This window comes from Symsagittifera roscoffensis, chromosome 4 (assembly GCF_963678635.1).
Source record: "Symsagittifera roscoffensis chromosome 4, txSymRosc1.1, whole genome shotgun sequence".
In the NCBI taxonomy this organism is placed as follows: Eukaryota; Metazoa; Xenacoelomorpha; order Acoela; family Convolutidae; genus Symsagittifera; species Symsagittifera roscoffensis.
Genome location: NC_087065.1, coordinates 65,413,347 through 65,432,855, shown reverse-complemented (window position 1 = coordinate 65,432,855; position 19,509 = coordinate 65,413,347). Strand labels below are relative to the sequence as shown.

The window sequence follows — 19,509 nt, the reverse complement described above, 5'->3', positions numbered from 1 at the left end:
CTAATACTGCATCTTAGTTCTTACTTTGCTGGGACATTATTTTCGCTTTATTTTTTAAATGCTGAAGTACAACAAACTCACCTTGAACTCTGGCACTTCATTTATGAGTTTTGATAACAGTAGAAGTGCTTCTAATCTCCATGTTGTGCTAAATGGCACTGTTTATAATCTTGGAGTAGATGCAAATAACTTGATCTTTTAATTGATCCTAAATTTTCATTTCACAATCAGATACAAAAAGTTCAATCAAAAATAGGTAAATATTGCGCGCTTATTTCAAAAACGAGACATTTCAACCCAAAATCACTGCTGTTTAAATACTTAAATTCAAACGCCAAACCACAACGCAATAATGATTGTTGGTTCATGATGGTGACTTACTTCAAAAAAATGAGAGCATCTCACAAACAATCTAATTTTCGTACATATGAGCACTCATTCTGTAAGAATGAAAAAAAATCCTGCTTGCCGACTTATTGAGGTTAGTGATCTAGAACTTTCAATAATTCCCCCCCCCCCAAAAAAAATAAAACCTTTGGTTAAATGATTGATATCAGAAGCTCATTTGATGTGCTATCAGAAGATCCTAAAAATCGTAATTGTTGTAAAATATAGTGTTTTCAAACTTTTTTTAATTAAGTTTTCAAACTGCCTTCGCATAAATTGTATTGTGCTAGCGTCGTAGTAAAAATTAGCAAGGTTGTAAGTTAAGATTTCTCATCAACGTTAATTTTTAGAATTGTTGAGAATTCGTATTTTAAAAAATGTTTCAATTTTTATAAGTTTCAACTGAGCCAAGATTATTCGATAGTGCATCTGAGCGTAGCATCGATTATTCGATAGTGCATCTGATAGTACAAAAAACGACACTAATTTGAAGAACTTTGATTTGTAGCTTTTGTGAATATGGTCGGAAATTCTGTGGTACTTGCGCCGCAACCGGCTATCCTTGTTTTCAATATGAAGTATTTTTCGGCTTTAATGTAGCTAACTTTGCTGTTCCACAATCGTGAGAACTTGATGCAGCTTTGCTTAAATTGGTACTATTTTCAACTGGTTCTAAACATGTTTCAACTGGTATTAAAGATATTTCAACACAGAGACTAAGCGGAGCTCCGCGCCACTTGCGATTAAACACACCTAAAAACAAGTCGAAAACATGGAAAACGTTGGAAAGTTCTACAAAAAATTAAATTTCCGTTTGTCTCGATAAAAATTCATTCTACGCTAGTTTGGCAGAAATTTGAGTATTACATAAGAAAGGGAACAAAACTTACGAAGAGGAAACAAAGCCAACAATCTTTGAGCAGGCACAAATTAAGCAGGAAAAATAAAATTTCATGAAGAGTTTATAGTTTTGAGTCCCACCTGAGACTATAATGAACAACATTTGCACTTTTAACAACAACTTAAATTGCCAACAGCACGAGAAAAAAATAAGCCGACTAATCTTTAAGCAGACACCTGTTGAGTCGAAAAAATAGATTAAAAGAAATGTAAAAAGTATCAAGTCCACCTCCTGGCTCTACAAAGAACAACACTTGCACTTGCAATGAAATTTACTTATAGGACAAACAAGATATGTGATATGGCCCAGACTTTAGGGTACAAAGGCCAACCCGACTTTAGGGTACAAAGGCGAAGGCGTTAACCCTAGTCCAAGTGGAAAGGAACCTGGATGTTGCGAAGGTTCAAAAAGAAAGCAAGTTGAAGAAAAATTAAAACATGTAAGAAAAGTTGTTTACTGGAAAAAGTCTTGTTCCCGATTTCAAGAAACTTGCTCTGGCAAGTCTAATAATACCTGATTTTAATACATTTTGTCAAGTACATGTTATTTTGTTAATACATGATAATACACTTTAAGAAAATTATTTGAAATAAAATTAACACCGGAAACGGACAATACCTGAAGATAGTTTATTTGAATTTTCAAGAAATTGAGCATGTCTGAAATTAACGGAGGTAGTTTTATTTAAATTTTCAAAAAATTGAGCATGTCGGAAATTTATAGCCTAAAACTAATTACGGGAAAAAAGTCTAGTACCCGATTGCAATACCCTTGCTTTTTGCCAGGGTAATTACCTTATCGTGTTCTCAAGTACCTATTGGTACCTTAAGTTATATTGATCTGTTCGCAACAAATTGATCTCCTGGAGTAAAACACTTTTTATAAGCAATTTAATTCAACAGTGAGTAAAACAAAAGCAAGCTTCAAGTTAGTTTCAAGCAGTTAGTTTTAGAACTCTTCTAAACTTTCTCTGTCTAGCACGGACCAAGCCCAAATCAAAACACCTGTCTCATATTCTGATTGCCTAATGCAACCCGATCATCAATCAGTCAAACGCCAAGTCAAATTCTAACTCTCTAGAGCGGCACTTCATTTCTTGGCAAGTACTATTTCTCTAGAACACCAGTGAGTTGCACAACTCATGCGATTAGTTCAAAATTGAAAGCACCCCATATTCAATTTCAGTACAGCGTCACACTCTTAGAAGTTCCAGCGTTTCCATGCACTCATCGTAATATCCTTCAACGTCCAGTGCAACTTTGTTCAACCGATCCATCAACTCTGTCAACTTTTCGTCACTCTTATTGAAAATCGCTGAGTTGCATGACGATTTCAGCAATAGTCTCGTAACATGAAGAAAAATGTCGTCATCTTCGATGTTTAAAACATCCACAACCCATTGGTCGAGAGACGCTAGCACATGATTGGCTGAGACGTGGACCAGTAACTGACAGCAGAGAACTATCGATTTGACTTTCGGGTTAGCATTGACAGTAGCATTCGTCTTGAGAAAATTGATGAACTTTAGATGTAGCTCCAGTTCAACAATAAGTTCAATATAGGACTCCTTGCTGCTTATCAACATGAACAGAGGCAGGGCTGCTTGGATTAATGACATCTGGAACTCCGGCCCACATTTAGTCGTGTGGCTCTGAATGGATCTGATGAGCAGTTTGAAATCAAAGTTGTCGTCAGGCAGGTCACTGAAACATTAGAAGACTGATAACGTCTTTGATAATCTAATACTGCATCTTAGTTCTAACTTTGCTGGGACATTATTTCCGCTGTTTTGGCCAAAATTTCTGCGCCGCAGGCATAATTTTGAATAAGCAAGCTGAAAAATTGCGTTTTTTCGGCGCGCGCACCCCATCAATATTAGTATATATTGGTTCCCAAGGCGCCTTTAGAAAAATTTTAGGGTCCGTCACCAAAAACGGATATCTCAAAATAGTGCAAAGAATATTAAGAAAAATATTAAGAAACAGAAAGCTTTGTTGTTAATAGTGACTTTTAGTGACCATTGAAAAAATAGTGACCAATTAGTGAGCAATAGTGACTGGTCACTAAAATAGTGACCAAGTGGTCACCCTGAGTGCAATAATAAAAATTACAAATAGACCTCAAATTAGTTAAAATTCTACTAGCTCTAAGATTCAAGCCTGCGACCTGGAAATTAATAGTCTCTAACACCAACCACTCAGCCACAGAAGCTAATAAGAACCAAACATTAGCCACAACTAAAGCCACAAAATTCTCAGATAATTAAACTATTTGCAACGCTGCAACCATGTTTACGACACCTTCGTTCTAAATTGGTCGCAACTTACATGGTAACCAATGTGAAAAGTTGGAAAATGGGATTTTTCACTACATCCGATCCGTTTGTGCACTTACTCGGTCTCGCAGAGGTATGTTGACATCAGCTTCCACGCATTGCACACCAGAACCCAATCTCTCCTTATGTCTCCTTGTACACTTTCCTCGCCCCCTGAACCCACAGTGGTTGTGAGAAAGAATAACAGACTGAGGCTCATGGTCTTGTAGCTGTCGAACACAATCATGAACTCATCTGGAGAGGCCAACTCCACCCTTCCTCCACATATATCGTCCAGAGCGGACTCCAGCGCAGACAAGAGACATGACAGAGAGTCATTTGAGAGCACCATTGATTCCCCTTAACAATCATACATATTTTTTATTTCAGCTTTGAAAGAGAAACGGCGTCAACTATAATGCAGTGACTTCCATTAAGTGACAATAAAATGTGTTCATTCTGGATTCAAACTCCTGTTTCTTATTGAAACAGATTTGATTAGATGCGCTTATTAAAACTAAAACCATGAATCAGGGTGAGATTTTGATGAAAAATAATTTGGATCGGGATCAAAAGAAATGGACAGTTCTTACCATTTTGATCTTGCTGCTTCTCTAGACACATTCGCACTTCAACACAGCTCAGTGAGAACAGGAGAGGGAACGACACTTGAGCAGAAGTGAACAGATTCTGCACGTGTTCTGTGCCCTTTACAAGCATGCATGCACCAATGTAGCCCAGACATCTCTGCCGAGACAGCGGATCCACCGCAGCTGACAACGCCTTGATGGCCCACGTACAACACACGTCCAGATTGTCTTCCTCGCTATTTCTAAACAAGGAACAGTCAGCTCTGGCAAAAATTGTTGATATGTACGAATCGCGATCCATTGCAAGCTTTATTTAATTCCCATAACATAAATAAGCAAACTATGCTGTCAAATATAAATCTGAGATCATATGCAAAAAAAACACATTTATGTATACCGCTCTTTTGATTTGATACTTGGAGGGGAAATCAGGTTAGATCGAGTTCTCTTAAGAGACTAAACTTTATCTAAAATTAAGTTTCACTGGATTACCTGGATATGACCAGCAAAGACAAAGGAGAAATCAACGCAGCCAACTGAGACAGCTCAGCTCCCGAACAATTAGACGGAGTTTTTGCAACTGATTCATAGAACTTCATATACTTTTTTGTACATTGTACGGCAGCCATTTCCAGCAGCTGCTGAGACTCTTGAGATCCTTCTAGACTGTGGAACTTGAGGGCACTTTCTAGAACGTCGCTTTCACTGTTATTGTCAGAACCAAATATATTGACCATCGTCACCGACAATGACGATAGCTTCTGGACTATCGTCTTGGAGAGGGTCCCTTTAGTTGCATAATTGTACATCTGAGAAACAGCTCGCGGGAACGAGTCTAGAATCGTTATAGCTCCATTGGCGCTTGCCAGTGCAACAAATTTAATCAAAGTTTCGAGACATTCCACTGAAACCGATGAAAATTTGTTCGCATGCTCCAGAATTAATTTGGCTCCCGCCTCAACTTTGTCGGCTGAAATGACCTCATTTTCAGAGATAGACTGAATCATCAGGTTGATAGAAGCAATCAAACCACTATCGGCTTCGCATTTTGCTGTTGAATCGCAAGTCATAATAAAACAATCTTAAAAAGCAATCATAAAACTGAATCTGTTCTAGTACATGTATAGTATTTTTTATTATAATTTTAATGTGATGAATAGGAACTTCTTGAATTTATTTCATCGATATATTTTACAATATTTTACAAAACTTCAGAAATTTTTACATTATATTATATAACTTTTTACATTGAACGGACCAATGTGATGAAAATACAAGGACTGACTACAAAAACTTGACATTCAGGCAGGAGAGGGTGTTATGAGAATAGAATGTACCAAATATGCAATCAACAAATTGAGTAATAGCTTACCAGAAAGGAATGTGCTTGTTGGTCAAAATTGTTACATGTCTTTTCTCAGGGTCAACTATTACATAACAAACTGTTTGTACATGCTCGTCTTTCCAAGATGACGCAGGAAAAAAAGATTCCCCGTCTTCACTAGAGACTTCTTTGACCTCAAAAACTGAAGATGAGACCATCAGTTTATTGTTCTCACTTTTGTTTTTGTACACGCTGACAAGCGATTTGTAGAGTTGCTTAGTTACGTCCAAGTACGGTTGCAGTAAGTTCTCGTATTGACACAAAGATCCTCCGATGACTACCAATTGAAAGAGTCGGAACAGAAACTCGTTCCGGTCTTCATCCGAAAACAAGCAGTATTGATCGGAGTCCTCGTTCAAAAGTGCCATGTGTAGCTCAGTTTCACAATTGACGTCTTGAAATTTGTCTGGGAAACAGCCATTGATACTCCCGTCGGGCCTTACAGGAGCAATGGAGCCTTCTTTTAGAACATTGAACAGATCCAGGGTAGTGTTATTGCAGGTCAACTTTTCAAACTTAACTTTCACGATATCCTAAAAATATCAGGATAGCCTAGATTTTTCCTCTTCAAGACTTACACTTTTGCTTTAACCAGCATGAAATTATCTTGAAAAATAGTAAAACGCCTCGATAGTCAGAAAAATAGAATCAAAAGTTCGAGCTCAAATACTTTTTACAAAGTGGATCTAAATGCAAGTAAATCAAAAACACGTACCGAAAGTCCCCATAAAATATATGCGAACAACATACCGGCCCAACTAATCAAACGTAACTTTTCATTTTGATTAATTTTTTCAAAGTCAATTTTTTCATTTTGCACTCTAATTGCAAACCAACTTGCTTTACTGGAGAAAAAGCAACATACCAGGCCAGCAACTCCCAGAGATGCAGAGACTGCTTGGCTTCTCAAAAGACTGTAAATAAAATTTTCGATTTCATAAATTTGCATGGGCTGATCAAAATTGAACTTGTGCTTGCTCAAGGATCGATCCAAGCCCCATTTCATCAGAAGCTCTTTGTGTTCTGGACTTAGCTGTACGCCACTCTCTAGCAGATTGAATTGGAACGATTTTTCCATTGCTCTCTAGAAAAAACGATCCGCATATATACTAATTATATTACTGAAACAACAACGAAAACCAGAAGAGTTTTCTCTTCTCCAGGTTTGACTGTTGATCAGTCTCTCGTTCCTTCTATCATTGTTTTTCACAATCTACTTTTTCACATTCCACTCAACGGTGCTTTTGGTTTTAGATTTTTGACGACATATTTTTGATGACTGAAAGCTTTTCAAACCACTGATGTTTTTGTTCATGAACAACAAAAACAATTAAGATTTGATACTCTATCCTATTCCAATTCAGAATGGTTAACTCTGGAGATATGAACAAGAATCGGCAAATAAAACAAATAACAAACATTTGAGACAGCATGTTTTAATCAAAAAAAATCAAGACCACCACTTTAGCAAACCTAAGCCATCATCATCAATGCTTCCAATTAACTTGTATGGTATTTGCTCCTTTCCCGGCTCGGGATTCGTTGACGGAGGCCCAACTTCTGTGAAAATTTCATCAATAACTTTGAAACGTATTTGTTCGTCCAGATCGAAATGCAAATCAGCTCTGCCAGCATCTGTGTCGTAATGCCAAATCCACAAATGATCATCACCCAGTGTAGTCATCGGTCTCATTTTATCTGGTGGAATTAAGATGTCTTCAAAGAAACCAAGTGAGACATGAATTCCATCAGTTCCCGATGACTTTACTTTTCCTACAATGACTTCATTCATAAATGGTCGAAAGACAACATATCGAAAGTGCACTCTGACATGATAACCTCCCTCTCCGGCAAGAATATACGAGTCCTCAACGCCTGTTACATCGAAAAGGCAAATGCATAGGCCTAAATTAACTACGACTTTATTCGCAAACTTATTTTCTAGAATTGTTGAAACGACACTTAACTGATCTTGAGCGAATTTCCGAGATTCCACTTTTGCTATATCTTTTAAAGAACTAAGAACAAACATTCCTGAAAATCAAACCAAATCATATATTTCAAACTTACCCGCTATTCAAACTTACTTAGGCTTCCTGTAATCAAATGTCCCAATTTTTTTTAAAAAAAGTCCCATAAAGACCAAAAAACAAGGATAACCGGTTGCTGTGAGAGTAGCAGAATGTTCCGACCGTATTTATAATAACTACAAAAAAAGTCCTTGAAATTATAAAGTTCTTCAAAATAGTGTCGCTTTTTGTACTGGTGTGACACACGCGTAAAAAGCTACTACATAAGGCATAATAGACAACAGTTGAATTCAAAACAGAACAAGACTACTCATATAAGGGCGAAGCCCTGAATGTTACGACTGCCTTTCAAGGTCTATGGAGCATAGTAATAACATAAAAAAATTAAATATAATAAAATTTAATGCAATTTTTTTCCTCTAAAATTTGAGATTTTTGTGAAAAACATCATTCCCACACGCCATATAAAGTACCAAGTGACAGATTTTGCTGGTAGTAACAAATCAATTATGGCAAATAAGCTTCCTTCAACTAATTTGGAACGATTTCTAAGACGGATTAAATCTCCGCTTTAGGGTTAATAGCGCGAAATATATCGCGCGTTAACTGTCCCTAATGGGCCAAAATGGCAATCTTTAAACCCCCATAACTTTACGAAAAATGATCACAGGTGATTCTTTTTTCAAATTTAAGCTCAGGACAACAATACCTTTTACAATGTAATCAGAAGGTCAAAAGTATCATAGTAACCGAGGTTACAGTCATGAGTGCCTTCATCATGTATTCCAGTCAAAATCCTTGGAATTTTCTAGATATGGAAGTGATAAAAGAAGATAAAAAAAGAATGACAAGTGTTTAAGTCCTTTTCAATTGAAATCGATACGGGTTACGTTTCTTCAATAAGAACACGCAACTCGACACGAGATAATATAATATACAAGTATTACAAGTAAAAAATTTCGTCGAAAGTTATTTTGTCATTTATTGTTCCGAGTACGCAAGCGGCGTTCGCAATCTGTATTTCCAGGGAGATTCTCTGTTATAAAAAGCTGCCTGCTCTGGGTTCCTCAGTGCATATACTTAGGTTCTTACAAAGCTTGCTCAAAAAAACTTCTGTGCTGGGGCCGGCCGCGCCCTGAATTTCAAAGCTAGCGGTTGAAAAAGATATCCTTCATCTACAAGATCTTTATACTTGTCACTTTTTCGCTCTTCCGCTTCAGCGGCAGCCGTAGCAGGATTACAAACAGACCCGGCATTAATCCTACAAGGAGCTAAGGAGTCTACTACCGTAAAATCCCACAAGGGCTGCTTACCATCAGCCCATGGAACGAGCGTCAAACCATGGAACGAGCGTCAAACCGAGCACAAATACTCAGTTTTTTTTCGTTACGAAAGTTGGAAAAATAACACACAAACAAACGAAAACTAATTTCATAAATTTCTGAACAAAATTTTTTAAAATAAATTTTAAGAAGCTTTTTTCTTGCCAGGTAGATGACAAACATAGCTTTCAAAACTAATTTGTTTGTAAGAAATCAAGTTTCTTAATCTTAAAGGACCTATTTAACAAGTTATCTTCACTTTGTTTGGTCCAAATTGGATAGAAAACAAAAATTTCAAACCAGTATTTCTCGATACTGGGATTTTTTTTGAAACTTTTTAATACGTTCAAATCATGACTGAATAGATTTTAATATGATCTATCACTCAACCCAGTCCGATATTTATAGGTGGTACCTAACAGTAAATCAGTAGGTCATAAATTATTATGCTAACTGAAGTAGCCTAATTGGATAGGACAGGTCATGTAAGCCCGTACACAGCTCAGTTGGATTTCTAGGACTGATTAGTTTGGGCAGCAATGTGGATAGCGTTCGTGATGTTCTTCTAGCACTTTCTTGCTGCTGCGACTCGAGCGAGGTGAAACGGGTTTTCGAGTGTCTCCAGTGGTGCGATTTTAAGGATTGCTGCTGCTTCTTGATTTGTTCCTGTGCCATTCTGCCGGATGACACAGCACAACCTTCCCGCGACATAAAAAAGAGTGACGAAAGGCCTTATGAACAGAAAAGTGTTGCGACGGAGGGTCAGAATGTTCTGGAATTTTTAATTTTAAAATTTCGATTTGAAGGAGAACATTTCTGAGAAATAGAGAAAAGACGGCCATTTTGAATAAAATAGAAAAAATCAGAACAACGATAGAAATTGTGACGAACAGTTGTGTCAGAGACAAGAGATTTACGGAGCCTCTTATCGTGGCAATAACACACGATAAGGACCTTAGTGACGAATATTTGTGGAGACGGAGACTTCAGTGGGGGGAAGAGAAATACCACGGAACCCTCCCGGGACACGAAATATAGGAGATAAGAGTGTTATCTCAAGAAAATCACGGGAGCGGAGGCTTGGTCCCCCAGAGACTGTTATATGTGAAGGGACTGGGTAAACTAACTATAACAGCTGCTGGAATGTCCTAGATATTAATTAAACACCGATATTATTTGATATTTCAGAGCATGAGTAGATAGAAAAAGGAAAGGGTCAATCCATCTCCAATGGATTTAATATAAAACTGTCACACAAAAACATATAAAAATAGGTTGTTCGAGCCGTGTTTTTAATGACAATCACGTAGTCTGAGGATCCGAGACTCAGCTATGTGGTTGTGTTCGCATGCAAACGAAAGCTGATCAAAAGTCGTTTGACTGATGGCCTAAAAATAGTAACTTTTTACTTTGCCCTAGACAGACCAGAAAATCAACTGGCAAGGTCGAGACGGTGAAAAACGAGTGGAATTAAGGTAACTGACGCCTGCCAGTCGTCAATAGGTACTTTTTCTACGCTCCGTCGCTGTGTGATATTTGGGCGAATGTTACATAGACGTTTTTATGGCGCTCCTGGGTGGGCCTGTTAAAGGCATGAAACCATCATGATCAGCAAGCGTTTCAGCGACGTACCCTCCGCTCCGGGCGTATGCCCGAGTTAGAGGCCTTAATGACCGTTTTTGTACTAGGGGGAAGGTGCGTACCCCTCCGTCTAGTACGATTTAGCTTTTTAACTTAGTTAACACCGAAAATTCCGGGGGCCGGAGGGTTAGGTGGGAAGTCATGAACCCGCTTGTCCCGAGGTCCCGGGACCAAAAACAATTAAAAAGAAAGCGTAAAACCAAACAAAAATAGTGTATAACCAAGAAAAAGCCAAAAATAAATTTATTTAAAAACAAAAAGTACAAAAAACAGTAAAAAAAATCCAAAAAAGACCAAAAACAGTAAAAAACATAAAGTGACAGTTTATATGTTATTTCCGGACGAGATGTGATCTGACCTTCCTATTTGTTATTGTTTCAGATTGATTTATATCTTTCTGATAGAAAGATTGTGTGTTTTGGTGAAGGGTTGGATACCCGCCCTCGAGTGTAATTTGAGTGTTTAAGCACGTTAATGGTGATTTTGCCGGTGACCGGAGGGTAGAGTGGCAAGCTGATCAACGTGTTCCACACTCAAAAGGGATATCAAGGACAACATCCGCAACGACTGTTGGGTATCGTTGAAGCAATTTTAGTATCGTTCGGGTACTATTTCTTTAAAACTTAAGTGGTGGGGGGCACGATTGGCGCGGTCCGATTGTACCCTCCATCGATTACAAATTTCCGAGTTAAGGGTCTTAATTCGGATATTTTGGTGCAAAGGAGGGTATAGTACTATTTATTAACGACTATTAATAGATTATTATCCTTACTATATATTACTTATCTCCTATTTAGACCCAAGAAACACCCGTTTTTTTGTCAAAAATTACCAATTTTTGACCAAACTGTAGACCCCCAAATTTTCAGATATCCGAGCTTTTCCGATAGGCAAAAAGCTTTTATATAGAGAGTAGCTACGTAGTTCGATCCCCTTTACTAAAGAAACCGTGTGAGCGAAGACTCAGTAGAAGTCAGAAAAACGAAAATTTTTCGTTCAAAATTTTGATAATTTTCTGTATTTTGTCAATCTGTTTTGGGGATCGCGTTTTTGAGTTTTTAGAGTTAGAGCAATAAAATTTTTTGCGTTAGGAGCGTGCTAGCATAACGTGCTAGGTTACTAGAGAAATTTTTGGGTAACCCTCCGAGTAGCTCCGTGAACAGAGCTAACGACTTAAGGTTTGGAAAAGGAAGGAATCGGAGGGTCCAAATTTGATAGTTTTTGGCCAAATTTTTGTTTCTAAACCAATTTTGGTCCGGTTTTTTGCATTATTCCAGTGCTGTACAGGGCTGCTACGCTCATTTCAAGTATTTTTAGGCACTTTTGACCGGAATTGCGAAAAAAGTCTTTCAGAACCTATATAGGTGGTGAAAAAAGGCCATTTTGACGAACGCGTTTTTGACGATTTCTCAAAGACTAGTTATCCGATCGGGATAATTTTGGTCCCATAAGTCGACGTTTTTGACCACTTTTCCGAATCGCAACCGCTTTGGGTTGATTAATTCGGAAAAGAAAAAATTTTTTAGAATTTGTTGGTTCGGAGGGTCCAAATAACGGGCAACCCTCCGAGCGGCAGAAAATTTTATCAAAACATCTTTTTATTCAACTGGGAAGGTTGACCGTGTCAGCCAACCTAGTTTTAAGTTAGGTAGACCGCTTTCAGAGGCTTTATTGCGGTGATATAACCCTTTTTCTTGATTTTGGAGGTACCCTCCGAAGTGACCCTCCGGAGCGTATTAAGCATCTTATTGACCCTCCTTAGTAAGTTTAGGGGGACCCTCCGAAGTAACTTGGGTGATTAAGATACCCTCCTAAGTAACTTGAGTGATTGAGGTACCCTCCGAGGTAACCCTCCGGAGTGTCTTAAACCTTTTAGTGACCCTCCTTGTAGGAGACTTGGGTAAACCTTCTGTGGCAATTTGGGAAACGGAAAATATCCATTTAATTAGGATCATATTAGGATATTAGGCGTGCTTATCAGGACCATAAGAACCCATTCTGACCCGGAAATTCGTGATCAACTTTGGATTCTATATTGGGTGTGTTAGAAGTACCCGAACAAAATTTTTTTTTGATTGTGATTTTGGCTGAGTGGTTGCCTTGAGCTACTTAATAGGAAAGTTCGGGCAGTCCGGGAACAAATAGAAGAAGACCTCGGTGGGTGTATTAAGCAAATACACACCCACTTGAGAAGAAAGATTGTTCCCTACTCTCGTGCACTTGGAGCAGTCCGAGTGTGGGAGAGCTTTTCATAGACTTGACGAATTTTCGACCAAGAGGTTGCCTTGAGCTACTTAGTAGGACAGCTCGGGCAATCGCAGGACACCCAAAAGAAGACCTCGGTGGGTGTATTAGGCAAATACACACCCACTTGAGAAGACTGTGTCCTGGGCTTCGTTCTTTCGGATCGTTCCGATTGGGGGAAGTCTTTTTCTTTAAGACTAAGTTTTATTTATCTATTTCTGAATCATCACTGCTTTTTATCAAAGATTGTTTAATTTTAACAAAGCAGTGACTTGATAAATTGTGTAGCGATAAATTGATACTGACAAAAGGTCGCTGTCACCTGTAGGATATTCTTATCTGATTATCGATTGTGTTTTGTGTACCGATTATATCTTGTGGAAACTTAGTGTTACTGTTATATTATACAACCAGGTTGAGTTAGCATTATATCAATACTGGGTAGACCCTGTGTGTAACTTTAGCTGAGTCACTAGTTTAGTCGTGAGAGATCTAAGACACATTTTGACACATTTTGATACTGACGGAGTCGAGTAGGCAGCGTTAAGTGATTTAACTAAAACCTGTTTGTGGTGCGTTTGCATTGCCATCAAATTACGAATATTTTCATTTTGTATAAAACTATGCAGCGTAGGGACTCGTTAGAATCGACTACTAAAATTCCCAGGCTAAGCAAGGGAAGCACGCGGAAATTTAGAACTAGGCGTAGCCAAACCTCGTTTAGCAGCGCTTCCGACGCGTTTGCTGAAGACGAACCGACTAAAGGTCAACCTGATCTTTCAGTGATCGAAATGAAACTAAGGAGCGAGAAAAACCTTGATGGCAACCAAGGCCGGAGCGCCGAGGCCGAGCCTGCGAGCGGAACGCTGGTGGATCCCTTTGACGAAGGGGAGCGAACGCTCATTCGACCCGACTTTGAGCCAGACGAGGTCCTCGAACGAGAGGAAGTCGAGAGGACAGAAGAGACCTCGGAGCGTTCCGAGGTCGAGCCGCGAGAAGAAGTCTTGTTCAAGGGAATGTCCAAATCGGAGACCAAGAGTCACAGGTGGAGGGGAGAATACTCACATTCGGCTAGTACCCACTCATCTCTGGCCAAGCAGAGCAACAACGCGATGATGTCGAGTATAAGCCCGAGTGAAGAACAACCGGGTTCGAAAGCCAAGAAGAGTTGGAGATCTCTGTACGACGAGCGCATGGCGTCACTACCAACTGTTGGTTTGACTTCCAGTTATGACTACCCGGAGACATCCCATCCGGATGTAGACTTCACACCGTGCCCAAGGAACGAGAAAAGCAGGAAGGCGTCATCAGTCTCGCCGACCAGGCCCATGTCAGATGGGATAACGATGGGAGCATCATCAACTTTTGACAGACTAATGACGTCAATGCACAAGCAAAAAGACGGAGCGTCATCGAGTACTAGGCTACCGCCGCAGCTGACCTCATCTTCTCTGGGGCTAAGCCCGTCACTGGGGGCAGCTGGTGACATAAGTGATATGTTCGCTGGTGTGATGAATGGCCTGGATGAATTGAGGCGGGACATGACCAAGAAGATAGATCAAGTTGACGAGAGAGCTCACCATGGTAGAGAGAGTCTGAAAGATGAGCTAACGCACGTGAAGTCGCAGGCGAGGTTTGATCAGGCTCAGTTGATTCGCAACACCGATCAATGCCTGGCCGAGAGCCTGGCACAGGCAAAGAAAGAGTCAGAGGAAAGGGAGGCTAGGATGACAAGAGAGATCGAGCGATTATTGAATGATCATGATAGTACCTATGCCCAAACGATGACTGGCCTGGAGAAGAGGTTGGACGCCAAATCTGACTTGATGATGCGGAAGCTTGACGCGATCCTGAACGGAAGTAGTTGGCAGGAGCATTCCAACTCAAGGGAGCGCTCACGCCATGCGAATGTTGCAGATGGTACGGGCAACAATGCCAGAGCCCAACAAAGCTCGAGAACGAACTACGAGCATAGAAACAAGGAGTGGCCAAGGGCAGCCCCGCAGAGGCCTGGCTGGACGAATCCAGTACCGCCGGAGGCAGAGGCTACACCGGAGACAAGATTGCCAACCGTGCCACAAGTCAGTTCAGTACCAGATCTGACCACAGTCTCACAAGACACAACGATGTATGCCTCGATGTTTGAGCCTCTGAACAGATCTCTTGAAACATTCATCACCAAGCTCTCGAAGTCAACCGAGAGAGAAGAGAGGTCAAGAAGAACACTGAAGAAGCCAAAGTCATATAAAGACGAGTCAGATGGCTGCATTGATACTTGGATAGAGGTGATGAAGTTACACTTTGAGGAAGAGAATCTCTCCAAGAAACAAGAGTGCAGCGCGCTGACAAGCAACCTGGAGGGTACTGCATTAAATTGTGTGATGGCGAAAAGAGCCAATGAGAGAGACAGCGCTCGCAAGATATTCGACATCCTGCTGAATCGTTTCGGCTCGGGAGTACAAGGGCACCAGGCCATGGTGAAGTTCGAGAAGAGACGTCAGAGAGATGAAGAATCAATAGATAAATTCTTGGATGACCTTGAACTGCTCAGGAGGAGAAGTAACCCGGATGAGAGAATATCCGAGCGAAACTTGGCGATCGCTTCGAAGTTCATGGATGGAGTAAGGAGTGAGGAGTTGAAGACGATGTTGGCCACTCACTTCACCCTGTCGCTAGATCAGGTACCCACGCCCGACGACTTGCGTATGAAGTCACGCGAGTATTTACTGATAAAACCGAGGGCGCAAAACCGTTACAGCAATTATGGCAACTATAGCGGGACAAACACTGGTGCGAATTCCAGTTGGTACAAACCTCGCGATGAAATGGACAAGAGGAGGTCGTGTGCGAATTGTGGTTCGATGGACCATCACGTTTCTGCGTATTCTGCATACAAACAGAACATGAAGGCCATAGGCTACTTTCTCGAGGACGCTGACGCGACCGACGAGGATCATGAAGAGTATGTGAGAGGGCTCATCATGAAATATGGTCCGAGGTGTTTCTTCTGTAATTTGGAGGGACACTTCAAGTCGGATTGTACTCAATTTTGGGACGCAGTAGCGGACGTGAAACATCCCCGCCATGAAGAGGCGCTTTCGGGTGTCAAGGCCAGTCGAGCACGTCTGATGAACGAGGCTGAATCTCGGAAAAAGGAGACGACACCGAACACCTTCACGACCAAAAAGGTTAAGACGTGGCCTGATGAGGTGGTAGCCTCGAACCTCGAAACAGAGTCGTCTAGCCCACTCAAGGTGGATTACGGCCTGGCGGCAAGAACAGCTCTGCAGAATGTCAAACAGGACCTAGCCACGAAAGAAGTGGAGCAATGGGTAAGGTCGGAGCTGGAGAGCACAGATCTTCGGGAAGGTCTTAATGTCCTCAGTAAAACGACAGGAGCAGAAGACGAAAGAGAGCCCAAGAAACAGGGACTAAAACTGAACGTTATATCTGGCAAGACTTTCGGCATGACGAAGGCAGGGACCAAAATAATGTCTATCATCTCAGTCGCAGGGCACCAGGTGGTCAAGAACCTGAGCGAGCCATCCGAGATTACACTGGTCCACCTGGACATCTATGCCGACTACCTGAAGGAGAAGGATCCCAAACTGGACTCCAGGGCAGTGCGAGCGCTGCTCACAACGGGAGGTCCGAGGCTGATGAAAGTCGACGGACATTACATCGATGTCCATGGCCCTTACCCGATTCTGATGAATGTGGATGGCATCAATATCTACACGAAAGCTCACATAACTGATGCGAACGATCAGGTTGGCCGGATATACATTGGTCAAGAGGAGCTGAAGGTCAGACGAATCGGACACAACGCGATGCTCGAACAAGATGCTGTGCATATTGGTTGCGAGGCAGATCTGGCTGCACACGTCCTGGACGTGCAAGGCAGACAACTTTCAGTAAAGGGACTGCTAGACACGGGAGCAGTAGTTAGTGTCATGCCAGTCAAAACTTGGACCGACATGGGTTTTGATAGGTCGGATCTCATACCGACAAACATCAGGTTGGCAGCTGCCAATCAGGGAGCGATCTATGTCACCGGGCGAACCCCGATCATCTCACTGCAGCTCGGAGGGAGACATCTTTGGATGAGCTTCCTAGTAGTAGAGAATTTGGACGAATCCGACCAGTTCATCCTAGGAAGGGATTTCGTTTTAGGAAGAAGCTTCTCACTCACTCAGAGCGGACTGTGTGTGAGTGTGTTATTGAACACAGAAGCAACAACAGTGACAATACAGAGGGGAAAGAAACTTGGCTACGCTTTGCCTCTGAACACAGACTTTCTGAGTGTGGAGAACTTGAAGAAGTTTGACGTAACTAAATGTCCATTACATGCGAACCAAGAATGTATAATGAAAAGAGTAATTGAATTGAAATCTTCTAGGAAATTGTTTTCAATGAAGTCGGAAACAGATGATGGGCTGTCTAGTTGTTCCAACTTTCCTGAGAGGCCGACGGAAGCAGAGTTAGCAGCGAATAGGCCTGTCCTACCTGAGATAGAACATCTGAAGGGTAAAATATCTGACAGGGAACTAGATTCGCTCAGGGCGGTGCTAGATCGGAACGCAGATGTTTTTTCAAAGCATAAGGCCGATATAGGTTGTTGCAATTTTGTAGAGCACGAGATTGAGATAGAAGAGGGCTCGGTACTTCATAGGGAAGGGGCGAGAAGAATGACCCCAAATAAGTCAGAAGCGTGTAGGAAGGAAATTGAAATGTTAATGGAGTACGACATGATTGAGCCGTCGAAGTCCCCATGGGCTTGTGGCGTAGTCATGGCGAAAAAGAAAGGGGGGCAACTCAGGTTTTGTTGTGATTTCCGTTATCTGAACGCAGTGACTATAAAGGACGCATACCCGATTCCCCGCATCGATGAGAGCCTATCCAAGCTGGGAGACGCTAAGTTCTTCACGACGTTGGATTTGGGCTCCGCATTCTGGCAAGTGCCACTCAGAAAGCAAGATCGAGAGAAAACAGGTTTCGCGTGTGAGCTGGGACTCTTCCAGTGGAAGAGGATGCCATTCGGATTGTGCAACGCGACGGCCACATTCCAGCGACTGATGGCCCAGGCACTCACGAGCGTCACTAAGAAATACGGGAATCTCATCATGTGTTATGTCGATGATGTTGTGATTGCAACACCAACCCTAGAAGACCACATAGAGAGGTTGGAGGAGGTGTTTTCTTGCATGAAGCAGGCGGGTCTGAAATGCAAACCCTCTAAGTGTGAAATCCTCAGGGATTCCATAAAGTATTTGGGCCGCCTGGTTGACAAACATGGAGTGAGACCAGATCCCGAAGCAGTTGAAGCGGTGTTGACCTGGAAGGCACCTAAAACAGATACACAGTTGATGAGTTTTCTGGGATTCGCCAATTATTATCGTGAGTTCATCAAGGGGTATGCTGACAAAATATACCCCATGCAGAGATTGATGAGAAACAAGGGCAAAAAGTTCACCTGGACTGATGAGGCACAAGTCTCATTTGAAAACATCAAACGTGAACTTTGCGAGGCACCGGTCCTCGGCATGCCAACGGAGAAGGGAATGTTTGTGCTGGACACGGATGCATCAGTGGTTGCGATATCAGGCATACTTCACCAAGAGCAGGAGTGGAACGGGAGAACGGTTCTTCGTCCGATAGCTTATGGAAGTAAAGTCCTGAGTGACACTGAGATGAAGTACGGCGCACCAAAAGCGGAAATGTTTGCTGTGATCACGTTCGTGGAAAAATACAGGGCCTACCTGGGGAGTGCTCCATTCAAGTTACGTGTGGACAATCGTGCCCTTGCCTGGCTGAAAACCTATTCGATGGATCAAAGCTACATTGGTCGTTGGATCGTGCGCTTGGATGGATACCACATGATCATAGAGCACCGTACCCGTGACAAGCACCAGAACGCAGATAGCCTCAGTAAAAAGACAGAATTTTATGAGCGCCTCTGAGACAGAGAAGCAGGCTAACCAATCAGAGATCAAAGAGGGGTTTTCCTTTCTGGACAAAGAAACCTACGATAAGCTGCCACTTACTAGGTGGTTAGACAAATCAGGACATCCTATACCTGGACACCCTGACCTTCCAGTGGAGACGGCCGCGGAGATAAAGCTTTTAGCCAGAGGCGAACCCGTTCCGTTGGACCTGCTAGTCCGATCCAACTTGGTACAGCAAGAACTGACCAGGCTGGGTATAAACAGCATCGCTTTATTGAATAAGACGGTGAACGTGGCGCCGGACGTCATGGGAAAACTCCGTGACTTGTTGGATAGGGAAGTGAATAGGCATGATCGTGAATGGATGGAGACCATGCAGAGGTTGACTGTCACCGAGAGAACAGAGAAGAGGCCAGTGTCCATTCGCAGCCGAGGCGTTGAACGGGATTGCAGGTCGATCGTCAACCAGCTGGTGACCTCGATGCCGAAAGAAGTCTTGTTGAGAACTTCGTTCACTGAATATGGAACATTGAATCAGAACCAAGCTACTGAGGAAGTCAGGATCAGGTCGAAATCTAGCTTCACGAGGAGAGTGCACTTCACGGATGCAAAAGAGGAATACGAGCCAAGCCCAGATTGTTCGTCCGTGGACGAGACAATGTCCGGGGAGTCTGACACCTTCGAGCCAGTCAAGGACGACTTGTCTGAGGAGTCAGACACCTTTGAGCCCGTGCAGGACAACTTGTCCGGG

The 19,509-nt window shown here is 41.8% G+C and overlaps 4 protein-coding genes across 4 annotated transcripts in view; all 4 read right to left on the bottom strand.

Moving 5' to 3' along the window:
• LOC134843757 (exportin-T-like) overlaps positions 1-19,509 on the bottom strand; it is a 551,312-nt gene that overhangs the window by 308,033 nt on the left and 223,770 nt on the right. The gene's annotated exons all lie outside the window — the stretch shown is intronic.
• LOC134843759 (uncharacterized) lies at positions 2,191-5,565 on the bottom strand. Its single transcript, XM_063860022.1, has 4 exons — positions 4,685-5,565; positions 4,196-4,434; positions 3,683-3,962; positions 2,191-2,991 (listed from the first exon to the last, which is right to left on the bottom strand). The coding sequence occupies exons 1-4, from the start codon at positions 5,260-5,262 to the stop codon at positions 2,481-2,483; spliced, it is 1,608 nt and encodes a 535-aa protein (XP_063716092.1). The 5' UTR covers positions 5,263-5,565; the 3' UTR covers positions 2,191-2,480.
• On the bottom strand, positions 5,561-6,654 carry LOC134844993 (cilia- and flagella-associated protein 300-like). Its single transcript, XM_063861822.1, has 2 exons — positions 6,442-6,654; positions 5,561-6,109 (listed from the first exon to the last, which is right to left on the bottom strand). Exons 1-2 carry the CDS (start codon positions 6,652-6,654, stop codon positions 5,561-5,563), a joined length of 762 nt encoding a protein of 253 aa, XP_063717892.1.
• LOC134843760 (DNA-directed RNA polymerase III subunit RPC8-like) lies at positions 6,907-7,624 on the bottom strand. The gene has a single exon (XM_063860023.1). The coding sequence runs from the start codon at positions 7,606-7,608 to the stop codon at positions 7,027-7,029; it is 582 nt and encodes a 193-aa protein (XP_063716093.1). The 5' UTR covers positions 7,609-7,624; the 3' UTR covers positions 6,907-7,026.

Excerpts from the sequence above, each read along its gene's own strand:
- LOC134843759 (XM_063860022.1), bottom strand. The coding sequence starts at position 5,262 with ATGACTTGCGATTCAACAGCAAAATGCGAAGCCGATAGTGGTTTGATT. Across the intron at positions 3,963-4,195 it reads GAAGCAGCAAGATCAAAATG|GGGAATCAATGGTGCTCTCA; the intron begins GTAAGAACTGTC and ends ATGATTGTTAAG. Across the intron at positions 2,992-3,682 it reads ACATACCTCTGCGAGACCGA|TGACCTGCCTGACGACAACT; the intron begins GTAAGTGCACAA and ends CTAATGTTTCAG.
- LOC134844993 (XM_063861822.1), bottom strand. The coding sequence starts at position 6,654 with ATGGAAAAATCGTTCCAATTCAATCTGCTAGAGAGTGGCGTACAGCTA. Across the intron at positions 6,110-6,441 it reads CTCTGGGAGTTGCTGGCCTG|GATATCGTGAAAGTTAAGTT; the intron begins GTATGTTGCTTT and ends TGATATTTTTAG.
- LOC134843760 (XM_063860023.1), bottom strand. The coding sequence starts at position 7,608 with ATGTTTGTTCTTAGTTCTTTAAAAGATATAGCAAAAGTGGAATCTCGG.